The sequence below is a fragment of the Plecotus auritus genome, assembly GCF_963455305.1.
Source record: "Plecotus auritus genome assembly, chromosome: 7".
NCBI classification, from domain to species: Eukaryota; Metazoa; Chordata; class Mammalia; order Chiroptera; family Vespertilionidae; genus Plecotus; species Plecotus auritus.
The window spans coordinates 129,557,569-129,571,261 of NC_137774.1; the positions used below are offsets into that span (position 1 = coordinate 129,557,569).

The following is a 13,693-nucleotide window of genomic DNA, read 5'->3' on the forward strand; positions in this document are numbered from 1 at the left end:
TATTGAATATGTATGGGCAGTTCAAGGTGTGCTTGGTTCCTGAACTTTTCAAGGGTGAATAAATGTTTTGTTTTGCTTTGACTTTTTAAATATAATTATTAAAAATTGATTTAAGGGAGGTCATGAGTATGAACAGTTTGTTATCTCCTCTACTCAGTGTTATAAACTCTATAACCGAGTATTTCCAATGCTGTTCAATAAATGTTTATTTTTAAACTGAAGTGAAATAAATAGGAAAATGCAAGACACCATAGAGAAAATTCCTGTGGAAGAATTTAGGAAATTTAGCAGATTTCAAAAATCAAAAATTGTGGACAAAGGCAGGAGTTTTCTTTTTTGTTTTTATAGAAAAAGGCTATGACTATGTAACCCTAATCATATTAAAGCACTATTGGTTTATGATGTATAAGAGTTAGGCAATACTAAGTAATCTTTATTGTATTAATGTATGGCAAGCATTAGATTAGGTCATTCAAATTTATCATCTTATTTAATCCTCCACAGTCTCTTTTTTTTCTTTACACTGAAAAATTTTATGTTTAGAATTAGGCAGCTGGATTCAGTTTAGATGATCCCAATTTTGTTGGCAACATCCAAAGCATCATTGTCAGGAGCCAGTCGAACATATGCCTTCTTTTCTCCTTCAGGCTTGATCAGGCTGTTGACCCTGGCCACGTCAATGTTATAAAGCTTCTTCACAGCCTGTTTGATCTGTTGCTCATCAGCCTTGATATTCATAATGAACACAAGTGTATTATTGTCTTCTACTTCTTCATGGTAGTCAGGGAGAATGCTGGAGGCTAAGTCCAGCGGGTAAAATAAATGCGAGAAGTCCTCAAAAGGTTGAATGGACATATTCAGCAGGGCTGAAATTCTGCATGTTATTACCAGCTGCTGAAACAGCCAAAAGCAATTCCCCCAACCTGATGGTCCTTTACTGTTTACCAAACCTTACCTTTGATATGTGTATCTGCTTTGCTAGAGGGCAAAATGTGTGAATAAAAAGCCCTGTGTCCCGATATTCGGAAAGCTTAGTCACTAGAACTAAGTTTCCGTCTGGCACCCCAAAATGCCTTCCAAATTCATATTTCTTCTCTAGTCTCTTCATTCATTTATGCACAACCCCTTCTCCAGATTCCTGAACCCTAGCAGATGCAGGGAAAGACCCCAGCAGGAGAAGTTGATGGCACCATGGTCAAGCCTGTTTCTCCTGGGGGTACTCTCTGGGGGATATTTAGATCTGCAGTGTCTTGGGCCATCAGAAAGTGGGTGACATGCACATCTTTGTGTGTGTGTGTGTGTGTGTGTGTGTGTGTGTGTGTGTGTGTGACTTTGGATGCCTTTCAGCACTTTTTTCTTTTCCTTAAAAGCCTTTGCTTTGGCTTCAGCTTTGGGAGGGGCATGGGGCTTCCTTCTTGGCTTTTGGTGCCATTTCATGAAAAGCCTCCCAATGACCTTAAGTGTGACTATTTCTACATTCATTTTGATTTTACAAAATAAAATATTGAAGAATACAATGGTTTTAGAATTTCAGTGAGGGACTATGAATGCTCTAAAGTTGCAAGTTAGAGCCTGTCACAGTTTCGTAGGTTCTGGCAGAAGACACAGATTCTTGGGTCAGAGACAAAGGACTTTATTTTTTGTTGTACATTAAGCAGCATGCGTCTCATATTTGTGACAGTTTCTTTGTCCCCAAGTTCCATTTGGGCAGCACAGAGGGATTCAGTTGGATGATGTACACATAATAGGTTGGTGTTACTACTGAGGAAACACTAATCTAGAGAACCTGATAATTTATACTGGACAGTCAGATAACCTGCCTGGCCTTTGATCCAGAGGGAGACTTTGCTTTTATTTTACCGACTTTCTTTTTCTTTATTTTATTTTACTCTTCTCCCAAGAAAGACACTCACTCTACATTCCAAGGATGTTTACAATATAAGCATTATTGAAAGATATACTCTAGCTTTAGCCCAATGGTCGGCAAACTGCGGCTCACGAACCACATGTGGCTCGTGAGCCACGGTTTGCAGCTCTGTTGACTAATGAGTTTGCAGACCACTGCCCTAGCCAGTTTGGCTCAGTGAATAGAGCATCAGCTTGTGGACTGAATGGTCCCGGGTTCAATTCTGGTCAAGAGCATGTACCTCTGTTGCAGGCTCCTCCCCAGCTTGGGCCCTGGTCAGAGCTTGTGCAGGAGGCAACCAATCGATGTGTTTCTCTCACATCAGTATTTCTCTCTGTCTTTCCCTCTCTCTTCCACTCTCTCTCTAAAAATCAATGGAAAAATATCCTTGGGTGAGGATTAAAAAAAAAAAAATCAAAGATACTCTGGACTATAAAAGATCCACTGAAATTTGTTTCCAAAAACTATCTACTTCTCATAGTATGCCATCTTGCCCTCCATGAGTATGCCACTCTGTCACCAGTCAGATTAATACCCACTTTTTAATAGTAGAGCTGGGATTTAAATCCAGGCATTCTGATGCTGCCAAATCTAGGATAGTTTGTGTGGGGTATTAACTGACCAATGTGGAAATTTCTAAGTTAAAGTGTTATGAATAATTAGGAAAAGAGAATTAAGTGAGTTAAAAGTCAAAAAGTTAGAGTAACTTGGTAATAGTCCACACCATACTATAAAAGATCAAGGACACTCAGAAAGATTGCTTCAAGAGAAAAAGCAAGATAGAGGTTACTATTTTTGTAATGGTACTTAATCCTCTAGGCTCTGCTTACCCCTCAAGTCATATCCCTCATCCTTCCCTGGTTTATAGGCCATCACAGGCCGACCTCCTATTCATCTAAGCAGATTTATTCTGATAGCTCTCTGTACCCACCTCCCTCACCCCAATCCACTCCCACCTACTCACCCCTCACCCCCACGGCCAAAGTAATGCTTATTACACTACATTGGAACTGCTTGTTCATTGTCCAGCCCCCTACCAAAGCGTATACCCAAGACAGAAGCTTTTCTTCCTGTCTATCAAACAGAGCACTAGGCCGGCACCATCTTCCCTTGTTGGTCTATACCAGGGGTGGGCAAACTTTTTGACTCGAGGGCCACAATGGGTTCTTAAACTGGACCGGAGGGCCGGAACTAAAGCATGGATGGAGTGTTTGTGTGAACTAATATAAATTCAAAGTAAATATCATTACATAAAAGGGTGCCATCTTTTTTTTTATTTCAATAGTTTTATTCATTTCAAACATTTTAACAAGAAGAATGTAAACACTAATTATTATAATTTGAAACTTCAAAAAATGGAGGAATCATAGCACAATAACATACCTTATACTGAAGATGGCAAAGGCAAAATAAAATTGCCTAACAAAGGAAAGGTACAAAAGCCTTTCAAATTAAACTTAAATATAATAAAATAATTTAAAACTAAAACAAATAGAAAAGAACAAAATGTGTAAACAGTAAATTAAACATTTTCTTTAGTGCAACTTCCAAATTATGCCCGGGACGTAGATGTAGATGGCAATGTAGACTGGTTGAAAGGTTTTTGGTCTTTAAAACATCAACTTCAGTGGGAACAGTGTTGTTGGTCTCCTTTTTAGCTAATGCTCTGATACTGTGCTCTCCAGGACCGTGTCTCCCTACATCACCACGATAACGTGTCTACGCATTCCCAGGGTGATGTCGGGGGAGGCGTCCGCGGGCATTACAAGGAGCCTCTGGAAGATTGAGAGGTTGTTCCTTCTACTGAATGGGCGGATATAAATCCGCCCACTCAGAAGAAGGAGCTGTGCCCTAACCAGTTTGGCTCAGTGGATAGAGAGTTGGCCTGCAGACTCAAGGGTCCCAGGTTCGATTCTGGTCAAGGGCATGTACCTTGGTTGTGGGCACATTCCCAGTAGGGGGTGTGCAGGAGGCAGCTGATCGATGTTTCTCTCTCATTGATGTTTCTAACTCTCTATCCCTCTCCCTTCCTCTCTGTAAAAAATCAATAAAATATATTTTATAAAAAAAAAATTAAAAAAAAAGGAGCTGCGGCAGTGTTTCCCAACGTTGCCATGTTAACACTGCTGCTGGTGAAGGAGCGGAGGGGAGAGCAAGAGAACCCTCCGCTCTTTCGGCTCCGAGGGCCGGATAGAACAGCCGAATGGGCTGGATCAGGCCCGTGGGCCATAGTTTGCCCACGGCTGGTCTATAATCTCCTCTTCAGTGGCTCTCCTGCAATAGGTCTGATTCTCCTTCCTCCCACTCATTTCAGCCTTGTTGTGATTGACCCGGGATGAGACTAACAAAGTACTTAAATCTAAATATACAAGGGTCGCTTTTTAAAAATCTCTCTACATCTGCTATATTCGCTTTGACACCTCTAGTTTTATGTTGTCATTTTTAGTTTCTTAAATATATTTTCCACTGATTTGACCTTTTTATCACTTTTTTTGAAGAACCACTTATGACTTCACTTCTGCTTTTTTTTTCTGAGCCATAATTCATTAATCTCTTCTCATACTTTTAAAATATATTTTTAAAAAATTTAACGTAACCATTCTAGAGTAGACTTCTGGCAGTTCTTTTAAGATATATATGGTTCTCAGAGCATTTGAAATGACAATTTAAATATATGTAGTTTCCAAGGAATATTAAAAAGAGAGGTTTTAAGGGGCCTCATGTGTTAATTCAGTCATTCCTATGAATATTTGGGTAGGTGGTTTGCATATGAGCAAGCATGTCCTGAAGGTGGCTAAGGGCAACACACTATGGAAGTTGAAGGAAAAAAATGAGAACAGAAATGCTTAAGAAGGTGATTCAGAAGAGAAGCATTTCCTCTACTTCAAGGAGACTCCAGCCTTCAGAAGCTTTGAGTCTCTGGGGCTGACCTGTAGGAGTTTTCTAATGCTGACCGATCTCTGGGGCTTTTGGTGTGAAGAAGACTTTGCTTCCCATAGCACAGCCATTTAAGTAGTATCAAACAATTTTCATCTTTGTTTCTTGGCCTTTTATAAAGCTTTTTTTTTAATGGAAAAAAAAGTACTTTGAACACAGCAGTTGTTCTTCCTTTGTGGGTTAAAATAAGAGAAACTTTTTTTTTTCTTTCAATTTTTTAGTATCTCGACTTGTTTTGAAGTTTGGACTTAGATGTGTTTTGCATTTGATATGCTTTAAATCAGTGAATACATGCATTGTATTTGTTTTATGTATTTTCAGAATCTTTTCTCATATATACTCATCTATTTATATATTTATATATACTTATATATAAATGTATTTGTTCATTGTCCAGCCCCCCTACTAAAGTGTATATTCATATATGTATATGTATACAGGAAAAATGAGTATAATATCTATATATTAAGATACAGGTGATAATAAAATATAAAATGAAGTATGGATTATCCTATATAATAAGAGAGGAATTTGCTAATTATCCATTACACCTTGAGGCATAATAACCAACCACATAACGACCAGATCTCGGATCTGCAGGAGGGTGGGGCAGTGAGCTACAAGCAGGTGGCGAAAAGCTACAGGAGGGGGCAGGGCAGCAAGCTATGAGGTGGGGGGAGGAAAGAGGGGGGCGGGGGAGAGCTCCAGGAGGGTGGGGCAGCAAGCTACAAGCCTCGGGAGAGCTACCAACAGTGATGGGCGGGTGGCCAACTGAGGCAAGAGGCAGCAAGCTACTCACGCACGGATTCGTGCACAGGGCTACTAGTAACATATAAAGGGATGAGGATGTTCCTCTCAATATTGTAAAACACAAACAGAAGGAGCAGATCAGTTTCTGAAGTGACGTACATACAGTGATATAGATCAATTTATTTTACAATGCAGCTCCATATGCAAGGATGAATTCTGTTTACAGTAATTTATGTTCGGTAAAGCAGTTCTAACTTATACAAACTATCTTTCAACATATAACATAGAACAGCTTCTTATCAGTGAAGAGAGACAGTTTGCTAAGATCCCAAGCAAGAAACACGGGAAAATGATTTACAACTGTGAAGCTTATCATTGGCACACAGAAACATGACAAGGAAGAGGAATACACTCCATCAGCCTCCCAGAGAAGTAACCCCATTTCTCCTAAATGTTGTGCAAAATGGGCTTAATTAAAGTGACTGAAAATGTTGTTTCGCAGTCCTCAAGACAGCAACCTTAATGGAGTAACCTCTACAAGTAAGGTCTGAGTGCTTTTGTTTGATGATAAATAAGGTTTTTGCTTAGAAGTCAAGTCATATTCAGCTAATACTGCACTCCCCAGCCCACTTTCTCTGGACTAGGGAAAAAGAGGGCTGAACTTTCCTTAAAGGGAACATCACAAGAACAGTTAAAAAGAGAAAAGTGAAAAAGGCAGGTGCTGGGGTGTGGGTGTGGGTGAGGTTGACTGGTGATGGTGAAGTGAGTTTTACAAACTCCCTTTCATCTAAAATTAGCAACAAAGGTGGCAGAGATAATGACTCGTGAACTTGTCTTTCAGTCTATCTGTAAATACCTATTGGAAGAGACAGGGAGACCTCTACTTCGATCTATCTTTCTATGCCTGTGTTTATATCGTTTCCCTCTGGAGTCATGGAAAACTGGATTATTCAAGAGTAATGTGATATAGTTTCCCCCAAAATTTAAGAAAATATTGTAAAGGAGTCATGGTTCTGTAAGGTTCTGAAAGACTACTGATACATTTGGATTTCCAAATCCTATATTTGAAATCTACTCAGTCCTGTATATTCTTTACAAGAGAACTTTAATGACTTAAAGGAGAATCATTGCTAGTAAGGTAATAGTGAACGGAGTTCTCAAGACTTCAACAAAGCAGGAAAAAGAGTCTTTTAGGATACAGAATCCTATAGTATACAAGGTAACTGTGAAATACTAAAAACAAGAAAGTATCTAATTTGAAATTTGTAAAAAGCAAATGAGAAATACTTGTTTCTAACTTAGAAAAGGTAAATAGACTTGAATTATAAGTAGTGAATTCTCCACTAGGAAATTTTTCATGTTTTAACAAAGTAGGGACTCAACTCTTTACACTACTTTAGGTCATTAGAGAATACAAGATCTCTCAAGAATAACAGCTTCGGTTATGATGGTTTTTGATGGATGAAGGTATGTTATCACATTTTTTAGGAAGAGATTCTAATTATTTTTCATTGTTTTCTTTTTTTTTTCTTCTGCATTTGTGTCTTATCCCAGTTTCCTTCAGAACTTCTGTAAACAGAGTAGGCTCTTAATGAAAATATATTGACTGAGTCAATAAATCAGCCTATTCTAGCATTATCTCAACAATATATTTGTTTCTTTTGGTGGGACAAGAGCAGTATTAAAAGGAACAGTATACAAAATTTATATTTCACTGAATAAATGTAGAATGGTTAACCACTGTTGTGACTAGACCCCAGTATATTTATTTCAAAAGCTCTAGTTGTATTTTAGCATAAAGGAAATTTTGGCACATACTTGACTGTGATCATTGACTTCTGTGTGAAGATCAACTGGTTGGCAGAAAATGTGCAAAGCAGGGATCAGCAAGTAGTGCAGAAGGTCGGGCAGACATCTGTCTCTGCTAAAGACATAGCATGTTCTGATGAACTGTAGCAGACTGAGACTGTCAACAGCATTCCCCCAGAGTTAAAAATCTGGCAAAACTTAGATGACCTCTGTCCTGGATTGAGGGGAATTTTTTTAAGTGATGATTTCTAAGTCATTTCAAATCCTCGATTGCATGTATCATAATTTTCCCCCTTCAAGCTTAAGAGAAAAACACAAATACCACCAAAATAAAATGATCACAAATTGGGAATGAGTCCTATTGACATAATGTAATTTTCCTTCTGATTCTTAACATGAAGCATTGAAATGATGCCCAGTTTCCCAAATTGCAGAAACAATGTAGACTACATTGTATTATCAGTATGAGACTGATATGCAGATAGTCAAGAGAATATAGACCTTTTATTTGTTTAACTAATTTCATCTTATGCAAAAATATGAGCTCTTGTGTTTTTGTTTCTGTTTTAATCCTCATCCCAGGATATGCTTTTTTATTGATTTTACAGAGACAGAGCAAGGGATGGGTATGGGAGGGAGAGAGAAAGAGAGAAATATCTACTGTTTGCCTCATGTATGTGCCCTGATCAGAGATCAAACCCACAACCTTTTTGGTGTAGGGGAGGATACTCTAACCAACTGAAACACCCAGCCAGGGCTTGTGTTTTTTAAATTAAATTTATTGGGTGTAAATTGGTTAATAACATTGCATGTGTTGTTTTATTTAAATTGTGGTTACATTTTCTCCCAATGCTTCATAAAGCAAGAATAAAATGGGAGCCAAAAATTTACTTTTGGTTATCAGAAAATATAGGAAGACTATATTCTAATAATAACAATATTAACTACTACTTGCTCAGATCAAAATTCATGTCAGACATTATGCTAATCAATTTTATTTATCATTTATGTATTATCTGACTTTAGAGATGAAAAATTTACCTTCAGAGAGATTAAATAACAGGCCAAGGTCATTGCTGGGAGGTGCCTGAGCCACCAGAAGTACCTTTAGGTTCTGTTTGTCTCCAATGTCTGTGATCATGGTCTTCAGTACATTCATATGCATTTCAATACATATTATCACAGAGTAGGCTAGTAAAGGACCACCATATTAGGTCTTGTATATCTTGTACAGCACAAAAAGAATTTCTTATGGCCAGGCTTTCTGCATTTAATGCCATAGTGATGTTAGGAGTCATTCCTAAAACATACATAAGTTAATGTAAAAGTAAATAAATAGACTAGAAACTAGGAATCTCTTTCCTCTAAAATGACCATTAGATTCACCTTTAAAAAGTGACTAAACTTGTGTTTATACTTTGTTAGTAAGTGTTTAGGGAATAAGTAGCTAGAAAGCTACATGTTGTGCATGATACAATAGATGAACAGGAAGCCCTGATGCTCTCTTTGTGTATGGGAGCCAGGAAACACTTCTGATGCTTGAGATTAGGTATATTATTGGCTTCGTTATTATTGTTAATAATAGAGGCCTGGTGCACGAAATCTGTGCACTGGGGGGAGAGGGGCATCCCTCAGCCAGGCCTGTGCCCTCTCGCAGTCTGGGACCCCTTGCTCCTTACTGCCTGCCTGCTGGCTGCTCCTTACCGCTCGGCTCACTGCTCCTTAGCGGTGCTGCGGAGGCAGGAGAAACTCCCGCCACTGCTGCTGCTCTTGCCAGCTGTGAGCCCAGCATCTGGTTGAATGACGCTCCCCCTGTGTAAGTGCACTGACCACCAGGGGGCAGCTCCTGCATTGAGTGTCTGCCCCCTGATGGTCAGTGCACATCATAGCGACCGGTCATTCTGGTCATTCCGGTCACTCAGGCTTTTATTATATAGATTTGTTGGGCATTTTCTTTATAATGTCAACATTTGTGACATTTTTATTGTTTACTGTATACTTAATGTTTATTTAAAAAAACATATTCTTCATTGATCCAAGGCACTAAGATATAGTATTTAAATGTGAAGTCTTATGGTTCCAAAACTGTGCATATAAGTCAGCATATTTCAAATAAAGGATGCACATTACAACCTCTGATTTCCAGCCAATGGTAAGTAAGCAGCCTAAGATGAAACAACGAATGACTTAGGGAGCAGCCTAAGTTGAGGGCTTTGCAAATGTCAGTTTGTTGTCTTCCTCCCTAGTGTGAAAGTGCCATGTGAAACTGCTTTCCTGATATGCCACAATTAGAGCAAAATATAGGAACAGCCATACTGCTGTACCTCATGCAACAATTCAGTGCACCAATAATCTTGCTCGTTTAAAATACCTTCTCATAAAAAAATATTGTTAATATTTTAATTTTTATACCAAAAATATAAAATGTGTGTTTCAATGCCTTTTGGACTTTTTTCTAATTAAATAAAAATGAGTTAACTTAAGTTGTATCTCTGTAGCTATAAAGTTTACTAAAAATTATTTCTTTTTCAATTAATTTTTGAAGACAGGCAATTTGCTGCATAACTTATTTGAAATAGTATTACTCTCTTCTGATAGTATTCTTTCTCCATGTTATAAAGTGAAAATGATCCTGGGGAAGCCTCCTGTGGTAGACAGAATGCTCTCGTGCCTCTAATTCTGGCTTCCTGGAGTTACATGCCCTTATAACCTGCTTGCCTACCAGGGAAAGGTTAAATGGAGACGGTGAAGAGATTTTGCATGTGGAATTAAGATCTTTAAACTGTTGACTTTAAGTTAATTAAAAGGGAGATTATTTTGGTGGTCCTGACCTAATCAGAATCCACTTAAATAAACTCTTAACAGTCAGAGACAGAAAAAATTTGAAACAGCAGAGTCCTTTTCTTATAGAAGTAAACTGCCAAATTGTGGGGAGACAAGGAACAGTGGGTGCCTATTAGGAGCTGAGGGCCTCAGTCCTACAGGCTCAAGGAACTCAATTCTGTCAACAGCCAGTAAGTTTAGAAGAGACCCTAAAACTTTAAATGAAATCACAGTACCAGGTGACAATTAGATTTCCACCTCATGAGACCTGGAGCCTATACTCAGAGTCCTCACCCAGGGAAACTGTAAGATGATAAACTTGTGTTGGTTTTAACCAGTACCTTTCTGGTTGTTTGTTACACAGCAATAGAGAACTCGTAGACCAAGCTACAACTATTTTCTCTGGTACTAAACAATAAAAGTTTAATGTGTGCTCTTTGTATTAGTGTAGGGAGAAAATCATCACAGGTGAACTTCCACACTCCTTTATTGTCATTAAGTAGCCACTCTTTTCACCTTCAGTGCTACTTATCCTTTTCCAGTTCACACAACAAAATGGTGTAATTGAAATTTTAATTCTCAATGAAGCCCCAAATCAGGAAACAGAAATATTAAAAAAGAATAAGAAGGAAAAAATGACCATAAAATCAGTGGTAGGAAGCCAATAATGTATATTAGTCCTCTATCCAGTAGGTTTAGGTCACATCCTGATTTTCTCCTAAGATATTTAACTGGAGATGGTTTTTTTGTTTTTGTTTTTGTTTTTTTCATTTCCAAAGTTCCTCAAACTATAAAATATAATATTGTCAAATACATTCATTTCAAACATTCAATTTCAACTGGACCAACCAATTCAAATGCCCCAGGGATTGATTACCGAGAGATGATAGGCTAAGGACATGATTAAAAATATGACTGACTTGTTGTGCTGAGAAAAATAATTTGTCCTTCTGTTTTCTAATCATGATAATATCTATGACTCACTCAATAATATGATGAGGGTTATTTTCTGTATGAGGATTCTGAGGCTACAAGGCAACTTCTAAGACATTTTTGAATTAAGCACTAGAATATATTTCTCAGTAGATTCTTTTTGTAAAAGCTCAATTTTGTAAATCAAGTATTATTTCTTCATTGATATTTTAAGTGCATTTTCAGAATGGGAAAATGAATATAAAATAATCAGACACTGAAAGATACAGTTGGTGTTGATTTTTTAAAAAGTCTTAATTTTAATATAAATAAAAAATTTGAATACATCTTTAAAATGACCCTAGGTGAGTATAATGTTCTGCATAAGTGACTATATCAAAGTCATATTAAATTATTTAATATGAAAATTTAATCTCAGACAGAATCAATTAAATTAATTTAGCTGCATTTCATTATGTCTCTATGTGTTAAATGATTTTGACCTGAGGAAAAGATTCTTTTGAACCCTGGTCTAGGTCAGGTCCTCAGGTACAAGTTCCTAAGCATCTTCTTCTATTTTAATAATTGGCTAACTATATTTTCCTTACTCATTAATGCTTACTGCCATTCTTCACCATAAACCTGGGAGGTCCATAAGGATAGAAACATATTGGTCTTGTTCACTACAGCATCTACCCAAACCAAAGAAATACTTGCTGGGGAGACTGTATGACCCAAGGAGGGGAAAAGAGGTTAGAGGAAGTGAGGGGAGGAAGAATAAAGGGAGGAAGAAAAGGAAGGAGCAAAACAGGGGAGAGGGAAGGACAGAAAGGGGAAGGAAAGCAGGGAGGGATGGGAAAATGGAGAGAAGAAGGAAAGAAGAAAGACTGGAAGGGAAGTAAGAGGAAAAGAAAAAAGGAAGGAAGAAAAGAACTAGTCCTGGCTGTTGGGGCTCAGTTGATTGGATGTCGTCCCATGCACGCAGAAAGGTTGCCATTTGGATTCCTGGTCAGGTACTTCATTATATTGAGGTGCATTCCCACTATACCCAGTTTGTTTAGAGGTTTTAGCACAAATGCATGTTGAATTTTGTCCCATGCTTTTTTTTTTTTTTTTTTTTTGCATTTATTGATAGGATCATAGAGTCAACAAGGTCCCCCTAGAGTCAACAAGGTCCCTCTCCTCAGTACCTGAAAGCATTCTCACAGTTCTCTAAGGTGGCAGTTTCTTTATTCTAATTATTTTCTGAGACAAATGATGTCAAAACGTGGTGTGAAGTAGGCTCCTTAGGTGTCAAAACCTTTTTATCCCTCTAAGGGCTGTACTTAGTGCCTTATATGTTCTAAAAACTGTCCAGTCCCTGCGCCACAGCAGTACCCAACAGCAGTGCTTGTGAGGAGCCTGATGTATTCTCTTCAGAAGCGCCCAGTCCATCTCTGTTTCACCTCCAGTGGGATTTTGGGGTCCCAACTTGCTACTTAGCAATGTCCCTTGAATAGTGACATTTATAGTGTATTTCCCTATTTCCTCATATTCATCAAATATGTGACATTTTCAGTTTCATTCTTTTTCTTTTTCATTCAGCTTTTCTTAGAATGGTTAGACCTTTCTTTTTTATTTTCTTTTTAAATGCATGAACAGTTCAAACATGAGTAAACAACCCTTAGATAATCATAACAGGCTAATGTTTCCTGGTGCTATCACTGATATTTTCCAGAATCCCACAGTGGCCCTTCCGTTCCGCTTGTGTTTTCTCTGTTGAGCCTCCCATCTACTTAGCAGGAACGTAGTTTGGTTGCTAAGGCTATCCTATCGTATTCATTTTATTCTTCTTTATTTCTTACTGTTTCCATAAAAATCTTTTTTTTTAATATATTTTATTGATATTTTACAGAGAGGAAGGGAGAGGGATAGAGAGCTAGAAACATCGATGAGAGAGAAACATTGATCAGCTGCCTCCTGCACACCTCCCACTGGGGATGTGCCCGCAACCAAGGTACATGCCCTTGACCGGAATCGAACCAGGGACCCTTCAGTCCGCAGGCCGACACTCCATCCACTGAGCCAAACCGGTTTCGGCTGTTTCCATAAAAATCTTGATGAAACATGCATTATCCACAGTCATGCACCCACAGATGTGAAATTACATTAATAGAAGTTTTATTTTTCTATCTGCTCGGCACGATGATCAATCATATTTTATCAGATGTAAACTTAAGAGCTCTTTAAAAATATATATTTAATGGTTATAATTATCAGCTCTTACCAGTTCTCTCTACTCCATTCCTAACCTAATCCTGGTCCAGACATCTTTGGGACAGATACGGATGCTGATTTCCCACAAAACGGATTAATTTGTTTACATTAACACAGGTGCTTACGAATAATCTCCCTTGTCAGCTATTTGGAGACAATGAACACATTGTTTTAGGGTCATTTACTCTGTGCAGGGCACTGTACTACGCTCCATGAGGGAGAGATATACTCTCATTGACTTATTAGTTCTATGCTGCTGCCCGCGCAACTGATAGGTTTGCTTCATGGGTGGAAGAGTGG

The 13,693-nt window shown here is 38.2% G+C and overlaps 1 protein-coding gene across 1 annotated transcript; it reads right to left on the reverse strand.

The window, feature by feature from the left end:
• Window positions 1-564: 564 nt before the first annotated feature.
• LOC308252756 (large ribosomal subunit protein uL23-like) lies at window positions 565-8,543 on the reverse strand (the record flags this gene model as incomplete). Its single annotated transcript, XM_080677469.1, has 2 exons — window positions 565-800; window positions 8,444-8,543. 2 exons carry the CDS (start codon window positions 8,541-8,543, stop codon window positions 565-567), a joined length of 336 nt encoding a protein of 111 aa, XP_080533595.1.
• Between the last annotated feature and the right edge of the window lie 5,150 nt (window positions 8,544-13,693).